This window comes from Tachyglossus aculeatus, chromosome Y4 (assembly GCF_015852505.1).
Source record: "Tachyglossus aculeatus isolate mTacAcu1 chromosome Y4, mTacAcu1.pri, whole genome shotgun sequence".
Classification (NCBI taxonomy): domain Eukaryota; kingdom Metazoa; phylum Chordata; class Mammalia; order Monotremata; family Tachyglossidae; genus Tachyglossus; species Tachyglossus aculeatus.
In genome coordinates this window covers 4,734,083-4,751,395 of record NC_052096.1, presented here as the reverse complement: position 1 = coordinate 4,751,395, position 17,313 = coordinate 4,734,083, and the positions used below count along the sequence as shown (strand labels likewise).

At 60.1% G+C, this 17,313-nt stretch overlaps 2 protein-coding genes across 2 annotated transcripts; both read right to left on the bottom strand.

The window, feature by feature from the left end:
* Positions 1-54: 54 nt before the first annotated feature.
* Positions 55-7,324, bottom strand: UFSP1 (UFM1 specific peptidase 1 (inactive)). Its single transcript, XM_038768239.1, has 2 exons — positions 7,303-7,324; positions 55-836 (listed from the first exon to the last, which is right to left on the bottom strand). Exons 1-2 carry the CDS (start codon positions 7,322-7,324, stop codon positions 118-120), a joined length of 741 nt encoding a protein of 246 aa, XP_038624167.1. The 3' UTR covers positions 55-117.
* A 1,155-nt stretch (positions 7,325-8,479) lies between these two features.
* Positions 8,480-13,444, bottom strand: ACHE (acetylcholinesterase (Cartwright blood group)). Its single transcript, XM_038768831.1, has 4 exons — positions 12,256-13,444; positions 9,715-10,199; positions 9,338-9,522; positions 8,480-8,748 (listed from the first exon to the last, which is right to left on the bottom strand). The coding sequence occupies exons 1-4, from the start codon at positions 13,357-13,359 to the stop codon at positions 8,627-8,629; spliced, it is 1,896 nt and encodes a 631-aa protein (XP_038624759.1). The 5' UTR covers positions 13,360-13,444; the 3' UTR covers positions 8,480-8,626.
* Positions 13,445-17,313: the final 3,869 nt, after the last annotated feature.

Below are 17,313 nucleotides of genomic sequence, written 5' to 3'. Positions count from 1 at the left end.
TGTATGTGTGTCGGGGATGTGAACGGACCTGAAATGAACTACACCCGCGTCGTGCTGGCAGGGCTGCAGGGACTCCGGCAGTTTTTATTGTCTGTAGGCCCAGGGAGGGAGGGTCTATCACGGGGACCTAGCCTGGCATCTTCCGTCCTCAGGTGGGCCGGGCTCAGGCGGCCAGCTGGTCAGGCAGAGGTTGTAGAAGGACGCGGGGTCGAAGGCGTCTCCCACGTCCTGCCAGCGGACCCAGCCGGCCGCCTGCGCCCCGGCCCGGCCGCCCGGGTCCCCCCAGCAGTGGGGGTCCAGGACCAGCACGTGGGCGGCGGGCACGGGCCCGGTCCCCAGGCAGACCCCCAGCAGGGCCTTGGCCCCCGCGTCGGCGTCGCCCCCGACCATGACCGGGCCGCCGCCCCCCTCGAAGTGGGCACGGAGGGCGTCCAGCTCGGGCCGCAGCCCCCCGCCCCGCGGCACGTGTCGCAGCCGGGCCCGCGGACCCCCGAAGCGGGCGAGGCACAGGGCGGCCTCCACGCAGCCGATCCAGTCCCGGGAGCCCCGGAAGGCGGGCGGCTTGTCCCCCAGGGCCACCAGCGCGGCTTGGATGTCATCCAGGTTCGGGACGGCCGCGGCCCGGCCGCGGGGCCACGAGCACAGCGTCTGCAGGGTCCGGTAGCCGCAGCCCCAGCCGCGGTCGTCCTGGCCGTCGCAGCCGTAGTGGTAGTAGAGGTAGTGGCCGGACAGCAGGGCCAGCCGGGCCGGGCCGGCCTCCGGAGGGGACAGGCCCTGGTGAACGTCCCTGATCGGCTCCAGCGCGGCCCCGAGACGGACGGACGGAGGGAGGGTATCTGTGAGAGCACGGGATCAATCAATCAATCAATCGTATTTATGGAGCGCTTACTGTGTGCAGAGCACTGTACTAAGCGCTTGGGAAGTACAAGTTGGCAACATATACAGTCCCTACCCTCCGTAGGGGACAGGCCCTGGTGAACGTCCCTGATCGGCTCCAGCGCGGCCCCGAGACGGACGGACGGAGGGAGGGTATCTGTGAGAGTATGGGATCAATCAATCAATCAATCGTATTTATTGAGTGCTTACTGTGTGCAGAGCACTGTACTAAGCGCTTGGGAAGTACAAGTTGGCAACATATAGAGACAGTCCCTACCCTCCGGAGGGGACAGGCCCTGGTGAACGTCCCTGATCGGCTCCAGCGCGGCCCCGAGACGGACGGACGGAGGGAGGGTATCTGTGAGAGCACGGGATCAATCAATCAATCAATCGTATTTATTGAGCGCTTACTGTGTGCAGAGCACTGTACTAAGCGCTTGGGAGTACAAGTTGGCAACGTATAGAGACAGTCCCTACCCAACAGTGGGCTCACAGTCTAGAAGGGGGAGACGGAGAACAAAACCAAACATACTAACAAAATAAAATAAATGGAATAGATATGTACAAGTAAAATAAATACGTACAAACATATCCATATATATGGCTACTAAATTAATGCAAGCCCTTAGTAATTGTGTTAGATGGCTACTAAATTAATGCAAGCCCTTAGTAATTAGTGTCAGCGTGAATTTTAGCCTGAGGTCGAGGGCAAGTGTCACGGTCAAGTCTAGTTACACTTAGGGATAGGTTTGATTAGTGTTAGTGTGAATTTTAGCCTTAGGGAGGGCTAGTGTCACAGTCAAGTCTAGTTACACTTACCATCATTATCAATCGTATTTATTGAGCACTTACTATGTGCAGAGCACTGTACTAAGCGCTTGGGAAGTACAAATTGGCAACATATAGAGACAGTCCCTACCCACAGTGGGCTCACAGTCTAAAAGGGGGAGACAGAGAACAAAAACCAAACATACTAACAAAATAAAATAAATAGAATAGATATGTACAAATAAAATAAATAATAAATAGAGTAATAAATATGTACAAACATATATACATATATACAGGTGCTGTGGGGAAGGGAAGGAGATGGGGGGGATGGAGAGGGGGACGAGGGGGAGAGGAAGGAAGGGGCTCCGTCTGGGAAGGCCTCCTGGAGGAGGTGAGCTCTCAGCAGGGCCTTGAGCTCTCAGCAGGGCCTTGAGCTCTCAGCACTTAGGGATAGGTTTAATCAGTGTTGGTGTGAATTTTAGCCTTAGTGAGGGCTAGTGTCACAGTCAAGTCTAGTTACACTTAGGGATAGGTTTGATTAGTATCGGTGTGAATTTTAGCCTTAGGGAGGGCTAGTGTCACAGTCAAGTCTAGTTACACTTAGGGATAGGTTTGATTAGTGTTGTTGGTGTGAATTTTAGCCTTAGGGAGGGCTAGTGTCACAGTCAAGTCTAGTTACACTTAGGGATAGGTTTGATTAGTATTGGTGTGAATTTTAGCCTTAGGGAGGGCTAGTGTCACAGTCAAGTCTAGTTACACTTAGGGATAGGTTTGATTAGTATCGGTATGAATTTTAGTCTTAGCGAGGGCTAGTGTCACAGTCAAGTCTAGTTACACTTAGGGATAGGTTTAATTAATGTTAGTGTGAATTCTAGCCTTAGGGTGAGGTCGAGGGCTAGCTTCACAGCCAAGTCTAGGGATAGTTAAGTGTAGGGTTATAATAATAATAATAATGACATTTATTAAGCGCTTACTATGTGCAAAGCACTGTTCTAAGTGCTGGGGAGGTTACAAGGCGATCAGGTGGTCCCACGGGGGGTGCTCACAGTCTTCATCCCCATTTTACAGATGAGGGAACTGAGGCCCAGAGAAGTTAAGTGACTTCATTCATTCCATTCAATCATATTTATTGAGCGCTTACTGTGTGCAGAGCACTGGACTAAACGCTTGGGAAGTACAAGTTGGCAACATAGAGACGGTCCCTACCCAACGCAGGCTCACAGTCTAGAAGGGGGAGACAGACAACAAAACATAAACCAAATACAATAAATAGAATAAATATGTACAAGTAAAATAGAGTAATAAATATGTACAAGTATATGTAGATATTGCTTAAAGTCACACAGCTGACAAGCGGGGAGTCCGGATTTGAACCCATGACCTCTGACTCCAAAGCCCGGGCTCTTTCCACTGAGCCATGCTGCTTCTCTTATTAGATTTATGGCTAGTGTTAAGGCTAATTAGGGTTAGGGTCAGGGTGAGGGGTCAGTTTTGTGTTCAGGTTAGGGTAAGGTTTATGGCTAGGACTAAGGATTATGATTATGATTAAGGTTTGGATTGCGAGTAGGGTTAAGGTTATATTTGAATCAGGTTAAGGGTTAGTCTTAGGGCTAAAGTTAGGTTTGGGGGAAGGGTTAGCTTAGTTTTAAGGTTAAGGGTTAAAGTTAAGGGTTAAGGCTCGGTTTAGGAGGAGCATTAGTGTTAGATTAGGTTTAAGGTTAAATTTAGGTTAATGGTTAGGTTTAGGGCTAAGGTTAGGATTGGGGGAAGGGTTAGGCTTAGTTTTAAGGTTAAAGGTTAAAGGTAAGGGTTAAGGCTTGGTTTAGGAGGAGCATTAGTGTTAGATTAGGGTTATGGTTAAATTTAGGTTAATGGTTAGGTTTAGGGCTAAGGTTAGGTTTGGGGAAAGGGTTAGCTTAGTTTTAAGGTTAAGGGTTAAAGGTAAGGGTTAAGGCTCGGTTTAGGAGGAGCATTAGTGTTAGATTAGGGTTACGGTTAAATTTAGGTTAATGGTTAGGTTTAGGGTTAAGGTTAGATTTGGGGGAAGGGTTAGGCTTAGTTTTAAGGTTAAAGGTAAGGGTTAAGGCTCGGTTTAGGAGGAGCATTCGTGTTAGATTAGGGTTACCTCATCTGTAAAATGGGGATGAAGACTGTGAGCCCCACCCGTAGGACAACCTACTCACCTTGTAAAACTCCCCAGCGATTAGAACAGTGCTTTGCACATAGTAAGCGCTTAATAAATGCCATCGTTATTTATGTATTTATTCATTCCTCTTAGGATCACTTCTCCCCCTCTAGACTGTGAGCTCATTGTGGGCAGGGAATGTGATGCTATATCGTCCTCTCCCAAGTGCTTACTACAGTGCTTTGCACATAGTAAGCGCTCAATAAATACAATTAATTACTTTTAATGATAATAATAATGGCGAGGGGGTTCAATAAATACAATTAATTACTATTCATGATAATAATAATGGTGAGGTGGCACCAGCAGGAGCCTGGGGAGCGGCTGGGAGCACGGAGCTTCCAGACTAAGCCCCTCTTTTCCTCAGCTCTCCCTCTCTTCCGCCCCACCTTGACTCCCTCCCTATGCTCTTAGAACAGTGCTTGGCATATAGTAAGCACTTAACAAATACCAATATTAATATTATTATTACTCCCCCCTCTCCACCCCACAGCACTTTTGTATCCATCTCTAATTCTATTTATTTCTATTGAGGCCTGGTTACTTTTTGTTCTGTTTTGTTGTCTGTTTCCCCCTCCTAGACTGTGAGCCCGTTGTTGGGTAGGGTCCGTCTCTATAGGTTGCCAATTTGTACTTGCCAAGCGCTTAGTTTAGTGCTCTGCACACAGTAAGCGCTCAATAAATACAATTGAATGAATGAATGATGCCTGTCTCCCCCTGCCTCTAGTCTGTGAGCCCGGTGTGAGCAGGGATTGTCTCTTTGTTGCTGAATTGTACTCTTCCAGGCGCTTAGTCCAGTGTTCTGCACACAGTAAGCACCAAATGGGTTCTAATCCCGGCTCCGCCACTTGTCAGCTGTGTGACTCTGGGCAAGTCACTTCACTTCTCTGGGCCTCAGTTCCCTCATTTGTCAAATGGGGATAATAATTATAATAATAATGGCATTTATTAAGCACTTACTATGTGCAAAGCACTGTTCTAAGCGCCGGGGAGGTTATAAGGTGATCAGGTTGTCCCACGGGGAGCTCACAGTCTTCATCCCCATTTTACAGATGAGGGAACTGAGGCCCAGTGAAGTGACTTTCCCAAAGTCACACAGCTGACAAGTGGTAGAGCTGGGATGAAGACTGTGAGCCCCACGTGGGACAACCTGATCACCTTGTTTCCTCCCCCTCCAGGCCTTAGAACAGTAGTTGGCACATAGTAAGCGCTTAACAAATACCATCATTGTTTTTCGTCGCTTAGACTAGACTGTGAGCCCGCTGTTGGGTAGGGGCCGTCTCTGTTGCCGACTTGTACTTTCCAAGCGCTTAGTCCGGTGCTCTGCACACAGTAAGTGCTCAATAAATAGGATGGATGGAATGAATGAATGACTGAACCCGAGGGGCGGTGGCAGTAGGGCAGCAGAGGGAGGAGGGGGCGGGGGGCCCCCGGGACTTACCGGCGGAGCGGGAGGAGAAGAGGAGGAAGAGGAGGAGAAAGAGGAGGAGCAGGAGGAGGAGGAAGGGGAGGAGCAGGAGGTGGAGGGAGAGAAAGAGAGGAGGAGGAGCAGGAGGAGGAGGGAGAGGAAGAGAACAGGAGGAGGAGCAGGAGGAGGAGGGGGTGGAAAGGAAGAGAACAGGAGGAGGAGGAGAGGAGGCCGAGCAGGAGGAGGAGGGAGAGGAAGAGAACAAGAGGAGGAGAGGAGGAGGAGGAGGAGGAAGAGAAGAAGGAGCAGGAGGAGGAAGAGAAGAAGGAGCAGGAGGAGGAAGAGGAGGAGGAGGAAGAGAACAGGAGGAGGAGGAGAGGAAGCCGAGCAGGAGGAGGAGGAAGAGAAGGAGGAGCAGGAAGAGGAGGAGGGAGAGGAAGAGAACAAGAGGAGGAGGAGGAGGGAGAGGAAGAGAACAAGAGAAGGAGGAGAGGAGGAGGAAGAAGAGAAGAAGGAGCGGGAGGAGGAGGGAGAGGAAGAGAACAAGAGGAGGAGGAGGAGGGAGAGGAAGAGAACAAGAGAAGGAGGAGGAGGAAGAGAAGGAGGAACAGGAGGAAGAGGAGTAGCAGGAGGAGGAGCAGGAGGAGAGGAGGAAGAGAAGAGGAGGACAAGGAAGACGAGGAGCAGGAGGAGGAAGAAGAGGAGCAGGAGGAAGAGGAGAAGAAGAGGAGAGAGCAGGAGGAGGAAGAGAGGAAGAGGAGGAGGAAGAGAAGGAGTAGGTGGAGGAGAGGAGGAGGAGGAGGAGGAGGAGGCCCCCCCACGCCCGAAGAGCGAGTGGCCCGACCTCCCAGCATGCACCGCTCCGTCCCCACACTAACCCTTTGCTTGCTGCAGCCACGACGTCCGTCCGCCTGCCTCCGCTTGACCACTTGGTCCTCCCTCCTCCCTCCTCTTCCTCCTCCTCCCCCTCCTTCTCCTTGCCCTCTTCCTCTACCTCCTCCTCCTCCTTCTTCTCCGTCCTTCCCTCCCTCCCGCGTCCCGGTCCCCCCAGGCCTCCTGTCGCCTCAACCCCACGGGCCCGGGAGTCAGAAGGACCTGGGTTCTAATCCCCACCCTGCCACACGTAATAATAATACTAATGATGGTATTAAGCGCTTACTACGTGCCAAGCGCTGTTCTAAGCGCTGAAGTAGAGACAAGATCAGCAGGTCTGCTGTGTGACCTTGGCCAAGTCACTTCCCCTCTCTGGGCCTCAGTTCCCTCATCTGTCAAATGTGGATTAAGCGCGTGAGCCCCACGTGGGGAAGGGATTGGGTCCAATGTGATTAGGTTTGTATCCACCCCAGCGCTTAGCACAGCGTGCGTTTTACAAGCACCATAAGAATTACTCTTATCCCCTGTCACCCTCCCGACCTCCTGTCGTCCCAACCCCCGTCCCCTTCGGCCCTTTTTGCCTCGTCCCCCCACAGACTGGAAAGAGCCCGGGCTTTGGAGTCAGGGGTCAGGGGTTCGAATCCCGGCTCTGCCAATTGTCAGCTGTGTGACTTTGGGCAAGTCACTTCACTTCTCTGGGCCTCAGTTACCTCATCTGTAAAATGGGGATTAAGACTGTGAGCCCCCCGTGGGACAACCTGATCACTTTGTAACCTCCCCACCGCTTAGAACAGTGCTTTGCACATAGTAGCGCTTAATAAATGCCATTATTATTATTATTTTTCCATTCTTCTAGACTGTGAGCCCGCTCTTCTAGACTGGGAGCCCGCTGTTGGGTAGGGACCGTCTCTATATGTTGCCAACTTGGACTTCCCAAACGCTTAGTACAGTGCTCTGCACACAGTAATGCTCAGTAAATATGATTGAATGAATGAATGAATAAATGCCATTATTATTATTATTATTGCACCGTCCCCCTCCCGGTCTTCTGTCACTTCATTCCCCAGCCTCCTGAGTCCTCACCCCCTGCCTCCCTCTCACCTCATTGCCCTGGCCTCCTGTCACCTCCTGTGGCCTCGTCCCCGTGTCCCTGTCGCCCCAGGCCCCTGGCCTCCTGTTTCCTTGTCACCCCTGGCCTCCTGTGGCCGCATCCCCTGTCCCCCTCTCAACTAATTGCCCCGGCCTCCTGTGGCCTCGTCCCTGTGTCCCCGTCACCCCAGGCCCCTGGCCTCCTGCTTCCTTGTCGCCCCCGGCCTTCTGTGGCCTCATCCCCTGTCCCCCTCTCAACTAATTGCCCCGGCCTCCTGCGGCCTCGTCCCCGTGTCCCTGTCGCCCCAGGCCCCTGGCCTCCTGCTTCCTTGTCGCCCCCGGCCTTCTGTGGCCTCATCCCCTGGCCCCCTCTCAACTAATTGTCCTGGCCTCCTTTGGCCTCGTCCCCGTGTCCCTGTCGCCCCAGGCCCCTGGCCTCCTGTTTCCTTGTTGCCCCCAGCTTCCTGTGGCCTCATCCCCTGTCCCCCCTCAACTAATTGCCCCAGCCTCCTGCGGCCTTGTCCCCGTGTCCCTGTCGCCCCAGGCCCCTGGCCTCCTGTTTCCTTGTTGCCCCCAGCTTCCTGTGGCCTCATCCCCTGTCCCCCCTCAACTAATTGCTCCAGCCTCCTGCGGCCTTGTCCCCGTGTCCCCGTCGCCCCAGGCCCCTGGCCTCCTGTTTCCTTGTCGCCCCCCGGCCTCCTGTTGCCCCGTCCCCCCCCAGCCTCCTGTGGCCTCATCCCCTGTCCCCCTCTCAACTAATTGCCCCGGCCTCCTGCGGCCTCGTCCACGTGTCCGTCGCCCCAGGCCCCTGGCCTCCTGTTCCCTTGTCGCCCCCAGCCTCCTGTTTCCTTGTACCTCCCGGCCTTCTGTGGCCTCATCCCCAGTCCCCCTCTCAACTAATTGCCCCGGCCTCCTGTGGCCTCGTCCACGTGTCCGTCGCCCAGGCCCCTGGCCTCCTGTTGCCCCGTCCCCCCGGGTCTCCTGTGGCCTCGTCCCCCGTCCCCCTCTCACCCCATCGCTTCGGCGTCCTGTTGCCTCTCCCCCTGTGCCCCTGTCACCCCATCACCCGGGCGTCCTGAGGCCCCCTGCCCCCTTCCCCTGCCCGGCGGGCACACACGGTCCGGCTGTAACAGTTTATTGGCGGCCCAGAGGGCGAAGGCACCGCGGGGATTGGGGGGCGGGGGTGGGGGGGTTGGGGGGGTCCTCGGCCCGGGCCATGCAGGGGGAGGGGGGCACGCCGGGGATGGGCGCAGGTGAGGGGAGGAGGAGGCGGGGGGCAGGGGGCGGGCCGGGGCCTGCGCCTCTCTGCAGGTGTGACTATACGAGGGCCAGCCCGACCCCAATAAATAGTGTATGTACAGGGCTGGGGCAGGATCACGGAGTCGGCGGTCTGGGGTGGGGGGTCGTCCCGGCCCGCCCCTCCCTCACAGGTCGGAGCAGCGCTCCTGCCTGCTGTAATGGTCGAACTGGTTCTTCCAGTGAACCATGTAGGCGCTCCAGCGGTGAAACTCTGCCTTCCACTGGAGCTCGGCCTCGTCCAGGCTGTCTGCAGGGGACATCGGGCGGGCAGCGGCGGGCAGCGGCGGGCACCGGGCCAGCCCCCGCGGGGCAGAGGGCACGGGCCGGGGGGCGGAGGACGCGCGCGGGGCCCGAGGGCGGGGGCAAAGAGAAGAGAGAGAGAAGAGGCGGCGCCGTTAAGCGGGTGCGGGCGCCCCTCAGACCCCCGACCCCCCTCCGCCCCCGCCCCGGCAGGCTCAGGCTTCGACTGGACGTAGAGAAACGAGAAAAATAATATTCCTCTTGTCCAGGAGGATCACACTTCCAGGGTCAGGGCCCCACGGCTCGCGGACGAAGCCCCCGTCCCGTCGGATTAGGGGAGCAGAGCGAGGAGGAGGAGGAGGAGGAGGAGGAGGAGGAGGAAGAGGGGGGCACGGGGAGAGGGGAGAGCGGGCCCGCCGTCCCCAACCGGGCCGGGACACGTGCAAGGGGCAGCCGGGTCTGGGGAAAGAGAAGGTGGTGACCGCGGGGGTTGGGGGGGCGTTGGGGTGGGCGCACAGAGCCCCCGGCCCCTCCGGGCAGCCCCCCGGCCCCTCCGCCCAGCCCTCCGAGGGTCCGTGCCTGTGTCCGTGCCCTACCGGTGGCGCTGAGCAGCTTGGGGAGGAATGTGTTCCAGAAGGCGCAGGGCTGGGCCCGCAGTCCCTGCCTCACTTCCAGTGGCCGCACGTTAAGCATCACGTAGTGCTGCCCCGCGGCCGTGTAGGGCGGCCAGCGTGCGCCCGGCCCCGCCGCCGCCTCCGTCGTCGACGCCTCGTTGGGGTCCCTGCGCGCGAGGGCCGGGGGTCACGGGGTCACGGGCGGGTCACGGCCCCCTGCGGCCCACCCGCCCTCCCCCGGGGCGCGGAGGGGGGCCCTTCGATCCCAGGACCGGCCGGGGGAACGGGGAGGGTGGTGGTGGGGTGCCCTCCTCCCCCCGTCCGGCCCGGCGCCCACCCCGCCGGGGCCCGGCCCTGACCCGCTGCGGGCGAAGTCAGCCCAGTAGCGCATGATGCGGCGGGCGAGGGCGTGCTCGGCGGGGGTGTAGTTGAGGGCGGGCTCCAGCGGGAGCCCGAAGACGAACTCGATCTCGTAGCCGTGGGGCACCCCCATCCACGGCGGCCAGGCCAGGGTGGACGCGCGGTGGTCGAAGAGGTAGGCGTACACCCGGGCCCCGCCGGCCGCCAGCCGCCCGGCCAGCTGCACGACGGGGCAGACCACGTTGTGGTCGCCCACCATGTCGTCCAGGGCCTCCCGGTTGCCGACGGGGTCGTCCGGGTTGAGCCAGTCCGTGTAGTGCAGGGCCACGGCCTCGGCCGCCAGCTCGCTGGCGTGGGGCACCCCGAGGCGCACGCCCGCCAGGAACTGCGCCCGGCTGATCAGGGAGTCGTTGTCCTTGCTGAACCCGGGGGCCCCGTACACCAGGAAGTACGAGCCCTCGTCCTGTACCACCCCCACCAGCACCTGGGCACCCCCCGGGCACCGCCGCCGACGTAGGGAGGGATGGATGGAGGGATGGATGGATGGAAGGAGGGAGGAATGAGAAGAGACAAGGATGGACGGAGACAGGGGCCACATCACAGACGACAGCGGAGAGAGAAAAGAGCATCGAGGTTACAACCTTATCCCGCTCCCCACCTTGCCAACCCCTTCCCCACCGACTTCCACCCCCTCCCTCTGCCCCTCTGGACCCCCCATGCGCGCTTTTTCCGTGTCCAAAGCCTCTGTGGCTCCGGAAAGTCTTCCCCACCCTGGCATCTCCCCACCCTCCTCTCCCTTCCCTTCCGCATCTCTCCCAACCACCCGGTCACCGCACTTTTGGCCACATCACTCTGCCGCTCCCTCCTGCGTGTAATTCCTTTTGGTCGTCTTGTCTCTCCCCACCGCCCCTCACCACTCTTTGAGGGTAGGAATCTACTACTACTAATGACGGTATTTGTTAAGCTCTTACTATGTGCCAAGCACAGTTCTAAAAGCACTGAGGTCGATACAAGGTGATCAGGTTGTCCCACGTGGGGCTCACAATCTTAACTCCCATTTGACAGATGAGGTCACTGAGGCCCAGAGAAGTGAAGTGACTTGCTCAAAGTCACCCAGCTGACAAGTGGCGGAGCCGGGATTAGAACCCACGACCTCCGACTCCCAAGCCCGGGCTCTTTTCACCGAGCCACTCTGCTTCTCTAACACTAGCACTAACTAACACAACCGACTCTCCCAAGTGCTTAGCACAGCACCCTTCACAGCCTCAGTCACCACTGCCGATTGGGTGTCGGTTCCCTGAGGGCAGAGACCGTGTCTATCAACTCTCCTCCTCCCTGAGCCTCGTTCTCGCCTGTCCAGCGAGATTGGGCAGGGATTGTCTCTCTTTATGGCTGAATTGTACTTTCCGAGCGCTCAGTCCAGTGCTCTACGCACAGTAAGCGCTCAATAAATCCGATCGAATGAATGAATGAATGATTGAACTCTATGGGTTCAGTCAACCCTGTTAACTGTAAGCTCCTAGAGCACAGGGACCGTCTCTTCTAATGCTGCTGAACTCTCCCCAGCGCTTACCACAGCGCCCTTCCCTCAGGGAGCGCTCAGTCAACGCCGTTGAAGGATTGACTGTAAACTCCCCGGTAGGGCAGGGACCGCGTCTACCAACTCTACTGCCTCAGTTCCCCCGCCTGTCAAATGGGGACGAAGACCGTGAGCCCCGCGTGGGGCAGGTATTGTGTCCAACCCAGAGGCCCGGTATCTCCCTCAGCGCTTAGTACGTAGTGAGCGCTTAAGAAAAGCCATCACTGTCATCGCTCCTGATGCTATTGATGTCTGTCTACTTGTTTTGTTTTGTTGTCTGTCTCCCCCTTCCAGACTGTGAGCCCGTCGTTCGGTAGGGATGGTCTCTATCCGCTGCCGAATTGTCCTTTTCAACAATAATAATAATAACAATGGCATTTGTTAAGCGCTTACTATGTGCAGAGCACTGTTCTAAGCGCTGGGGGGGATACAAGGTGATCAAGTTGCCCCACGTGGGGCTCCCAATCTTAATCCCCATTTTGCAGATGAGGTAACTGAGGCTCAGAGGAGTGAAGTGACTTGCCCAAGGCCACGCAGCAGACATGCGGATGTTGGGATTCAAACCCGTGACCTCTGCCTCCAAAGCCCGTGCTCTCTCCACTGAGCCACGCTGCTTCTCTGCTGCTTTTCAAGCGCTCAGTCCAGTGCTCCGCGCACAGTAAGCGCTCAATAAATGCGACTGACTGACCGAATGAATGAACTGAGCTGTCTGCCCGCGGTGTCTCCCCCTTTTAGACTGTGAGCCCACTGTTGGGTAGGGACTGTCCCTATATGTTGCCAATTTGTACTTCCCAAGTGCTTAGTACAGTGCTCTGCACATAGTAAGCGCTCAATAAATACGGTTGACGACGATGACGATGATGATGTGGGCCTCTGCCCGCCCTCCCTCTCCGGGGTCCCGGGTGTGGGGAGAGGGGAAGGTCCCGGGGGGGCGGCGAGGGGGGGTCTCGGGTCCGGTCACCTGCAGGCCGTGGAAGTCCCCGGCGGCAAGCAGGGCCTCGGGCGTGTCGGTGAGGAAGTCGCCGTCGACGACGGGCACGAAGGCGAAGCGGAAGACGCTCTGGTGGGGCAGGACCTCCCACTCGCGGTCCACCAGGGCCTGCGGCGGGCGGGCACGCAGGCAGGCCACCAGCTCGGTGTCGTTGGCGGCGGCGGCGGCGGGGCCGGGGGCGGGCGGGCAACCGACCAGCCGGGCCAGGAGCGTGGCCCTGCGGCGGGCCTCGGCGGCGCTGACGGTGGCCCAGGGCCCGTTGGGCGCCCCGCTCTGCAGCACGGCCCGGAGGAAGAGGGCCCGGCTGCCGGGCGACAGGAGGTGCAGGCCCACCGACGCGGCCCCGGCGCTCTCCCCGAACAGGGTCACGGCCCCCGGGTCCCCGCCGAAGGCCGCCGCGTTGGCCCGCACCCAGCGCAGGGCCAGCCTCTGGTCCAGCAGGCCCACGTTGCCGGGCGCCTCGGGGCTGCCGGGCAGGGCCAGGAAGCCGAAGGCGCCCATGCGGTAGTTCATGGACACCAGCACGACGCGCTCGGCCCAGGCCAGGAAGCGGCCGTCGTAGACGTCCAGCGAGGCGGCGCCGCTGTAGAAGCCGCCCCCGTAGATCCAGACGAGGACCGGGGCCCGGCGCGGCCGGGGCGAGGGCACCCACACGTTGAGGTAGAGGCAGTCCTCGCTCAGGGCCCGGTTGGGATTCCACATCTCGGCCCCCGGGAAGCCCGGGAACTGGCTGTCCACGTACTGGTAGCAGACGCGCTGGAAGGCCGTGGCGTCCCGCACGCCGGGCCAGGGCCTCTTGGGCTCCGGCGGCAGGAAGCGGCGCGGCCCGGTGGGCGGCTCGGCGAAGGGGACGCCCAGGAAGGCGGACACGTGGCCCCCGGGCACCGGCAGCCGGACGCCCCGCAGCCGGCCTTCCTGCACCGTGACCCGCAGCTCCGGGGCCTCGCCCGCCTCCGGGGCCGCCGACCGGCTCCGCTCCGACCCCAACGCCGACCCCAGCAGGAGCAGCAGCAGCAGCAGCGGCGGCGGTGGCGGTGGCACCGGGACCGGACCCGGCCTTGGCGAGGGGGGCATGGCGCTCCGGCACCTCCGGGTGCCTGGGGGGGGACCAGGCCCGGTGGGAGGGCGAGGCCCCCGGGGCAAGCGGCCGGCTCTGGGCGAGGCCTGCCGATTAGGAGGGGAGGAGAGCCGTTATCGGAGGGAGGCAGGGGGATGGGGGGGCGGGAACCACCAAAGGACCGGCCCCCCCTTTTTCCCCGCCCGGTGCCCCGGAGGCCCGGGCAGAGAGGGCAGCTGGGGCGGGGCCCTTGGCACTGGTTACCAGGGGTCGCAGTCCACGTCGGGTTGGAGGGACCGGCGCAGGGTTGACCCCTGAGTTGGGGGGACAGAGTCCAGGCCCACGCTGCTGGGCGGCGGGGGCTCCCGGCCGGGCACCTCCCCGCTCTTGCTCCCAACCCACCCACCGCCTGTCCTGCCCCGACCCGAGGAGAAAGGGAGGGTGGCCGGGGGGCCTCTCCCAAGGAACCCGGGCTGGCCTCTGGTCCCTGGCGGGGGGCCACGGCGACGTCCCTCCCCGGCCCCGGCCGCCTTCCGCAGGCCGAAGCCCCTCTCGGGTTTCTCCGGCCCTGCCCTCCACCCCGACTCCGGCCGACCCCCCGGACCAGGCCGAGGAGGGCGACGGGCGGGGCGGTGTAGAGATCTATAATTCCATCTACTGAAATCGATGTCATCGATGCCTGTCTACTTGCTTTGTTTTGAGGCTTGCCTCCCCCCTTCTAGACTGTGAGCCCATTGAGGGCAGGGATCGTCTCTTGAATTGTACTTTCCAAGCGCTTAAGACAGTGCTCTGCACACAGTAAGCGCTCAATAGATATGATTGAATGAGCGAATGAGTGAGGTGGCTGGGCGACGAGTGGGGAAATGAAGGAGGATGAGTGGAGGAGCGGAAGGCGACGGGGTCAGGGAGCGGGGGGTGACGAAGGGGGGAATAAAGGACGGGCCGGGGCATGGGGGGTGACGGGTCGGGGCATGAAGGATGACTGTTCGGGGAGTAGGGGGTGAGGGGTCGGTGGAGGGTGGGGGGCTGAGGACCCCTGGGGCCTGGGCTCTGAGGGGATTTTGCCCCGAGGGCCTGGAGAGGAGGAGATGGGGAGGTCCGGGAAGTCTGGGGAGCCGGGCCCGGGCCTTCCTGGTCAGGCAGGGAGGGCTGGGTAGAGGCTGAAGGAAGGACGCCTGGGTTCCTGAGGAGCAGGACGGCTGGAGAGAGGATGGGCACAGGAGGGCTGGGGAGAGGAGGGGTCGGCATGCGTGGCTTCGTCAAGGCTGGGAGAGGACGGGGATAGGACACCCGAGTTCCTGGGGAGAGGGTGGGGGTGGGAAGTTTGGGTTCCTGAGGGCTGGGGAGATGGGGTCAAGATGCCTGGGTTCCTGTGGAGCAGGCGGGATGGGAAGAGGATGGCGGACAGGATGTCTGGGTTCCTGGGGCTGGGGGAGGTTGGGGACGGGACACCTGGATTCCTGGGGAGAAGGTTGGGGGAGAGACTGAGGGCTGGAGAGATGGGGACAAGATGCCTGGATTCCTGGGGGCTGGGAGAGGATGGGGACAGGGTGCCTGGGTTCCTGGGGAGAGAATGGGGGGCAGGACGTCTGGATTCCTGAAGGGCAGGAGGGTTGAGGATAAGGTGGGGGCAGGATGCCTTCATCTCATCGTCTATCTCACTGCCGACCTCCGGCCCACGTCCTGCCTCTGGCCTGGAACGCCCTCCCTTCTCATATCCGACAGACCACCGCTCTGCCCCATGTTCAAAACCTTATTGAAGGCCCATCTCCTCCAAGAGGCCTTCCCTGACTGCCTAAGCCCTCCTTTCCTCTTCTCCCACTCCCTTCTGGGTCACCCTGACTCGCTCCCTTCACTCATCATTCCCGCTCCCAGCCCCACAGCACTTATGTTTATCTCTGTCATTTATTTCTTTAGATTAATGTCAGCCTCTCCCTCCAGACTGTAAACCCGTGGTCGACAGGGAAAGGGTCTGTCTATTGTTCTATTGTACTCTCCCAAGCGCTTAGTACAGTCCTCTGCACACAGAGAACACTCAATATGATTGCCTGATGGGTGGGCTGGTGAGAGGATGGGCGGCAGGACGCCTGAGTTGCTGGAAAGAGGATGAGTGGCGGGATGCCTGGGTTCCTGGGGAGAGGATGGGCGGCAGGACGCCTGGATTCTTGGGGAGAGGCTGGGGGGGGGGGCAGGACGCCTGGATTCTTGGGGAGAGGCTGGGGGGGGGGGGGCAGGACGCCTGGATTTTTGGGGAGAGGCTGGGGGGCAGGACACCTGGATTCTTGGGGAGAGGATAGGTGGGTAGGACGCCTGGGTTCTTAGGGAGAGGATGGGCGGCAAGATGTCTGGATTCTTGGGGAGAGGATGGGGGGGCAGGACACCTGGATTCTTGGGGAGAGGTTAGGGGAAAGGACGCCTGGATTCTTGAGGAGAGGATGGGGGTTAGGACGCCTGGGTCCTGGGGGGGGGGGGGGGCGGCAGGACGCCTGGATTCTTGGGGAGAGGATGGGAGGAAGGATGCCTGGATTCTTGGGGAGAGGATGGGGGGAAGGACGCCTGGATTCTTGGGGAGAGGATGGACGGCAGGACGCCTGGATTCTTGGGGAGAGGATGGGCGGCCGGATGCCTGGATTCTTGAGGAGAGGATGGGGGTTAGGACGCCTGGGTCCTAGGGGAGAGGATGGGGACAGGACGCCTGGATTCTTGGGGAGAGGATGGGGGGCAGGTCGCCTGGATTTTTGGGGAGAGGATGGGGGGCAGGTCTCCTGGATTCTTGGGGAGAGGATGGGCGGCAGGACGCCTGGATTCTTGGAGAGAGGATGGGAAGAAGGATGCCTGGATTCTTGGGGAGAGGATGGGCGGCAGGATGCCTGGATTCTTGAGGAGAGGATGGGGGTTAGGACGCCTGGGTCCTAGGGGAGAGGATGGGGGGCAGGACGCCTGGATTCTTGGGGAGAGGATGGGGGGCAGGTCGCCTGGATTCTTGGGGAGAGGATGGGGGGCAGGTCGCCTGGATTCTTGGGGAGAGGATGGGGGGCAGGTCGCCTGGATTCTTGGGGAGAGGATGGGGGGCAGGTCGCCTGGATTCTTGGGGAGAGGATGGGGGGCAGGACGCCTGGATTCTTGGAGAGAGGATGGGCGGCAGGATGCCTGGATTCTTGGGGAGAGGATGGGGGGAAGGATGCCTGGATTCTTGGGGAGAGGATGGGCGGCAGGACGCCTGGATTCTTGGGGAGAGGATGGGCGGCAGGATGCCTGGATTCTTGGGGAGAGGATGGTGGGGCAGGACTTCTGGATTCTTGGGGAGAGGATGGGGAGCAGGACGCCTGGGTCCTAGGGGAGAGGATGGGGAGCAGGATGCCTGGATTCTTGGGGAGAGGATGGGGGGGCAGGACGCCTGGATTGTTGGGGAGAGGCTGGGGGGCAGGACGCCTGGATTGTTGGGGAGAGGCTGGGGGGCAGGAAGCCTGGATTGTTGGGGAGAGGATGGGCGGCAGGACGCCTGGGTTCCTGAAGGGCGGGTGGTCCGGGGCGAGGAAGGGGTCGGAACGCCTGGGTTCCCGAGGCCTCTGGCCTCCAGGATGCACGAAGGGGTGCTATTTTGGGGAGGCAGCTGCTGCTGTTCCGGGCAGGCCCAGGGCCAGGGATCAAAATTCCCCGGAACCCAACTTCACCCTGGCTCGCCCCCCCCCTTCTCCAGGCGCCCCCTCCCCTCCTCTGGCAGGACTTTCCGGGGCAGCCTGCGGGAGGGGGCGGAGAAGCTCTGAGTTTGGTGGGCGGAGGGGGCCGGCTGGGGGGCCGGCTGGGGGGGGGGGGGGGGATTAACCGGGAAACCCGAGCGGACCTATTTCTAAGCTATTTCTAAGCAGACAGTTCCGCTCCCGCCCCCCGCGCCCCCCAGGCCGGGGATGGGCGCCCCGACGGCAGGTGGAGGGGGCGGGGGGTCCCCCGGGGGGATGGAGGGATGGAGG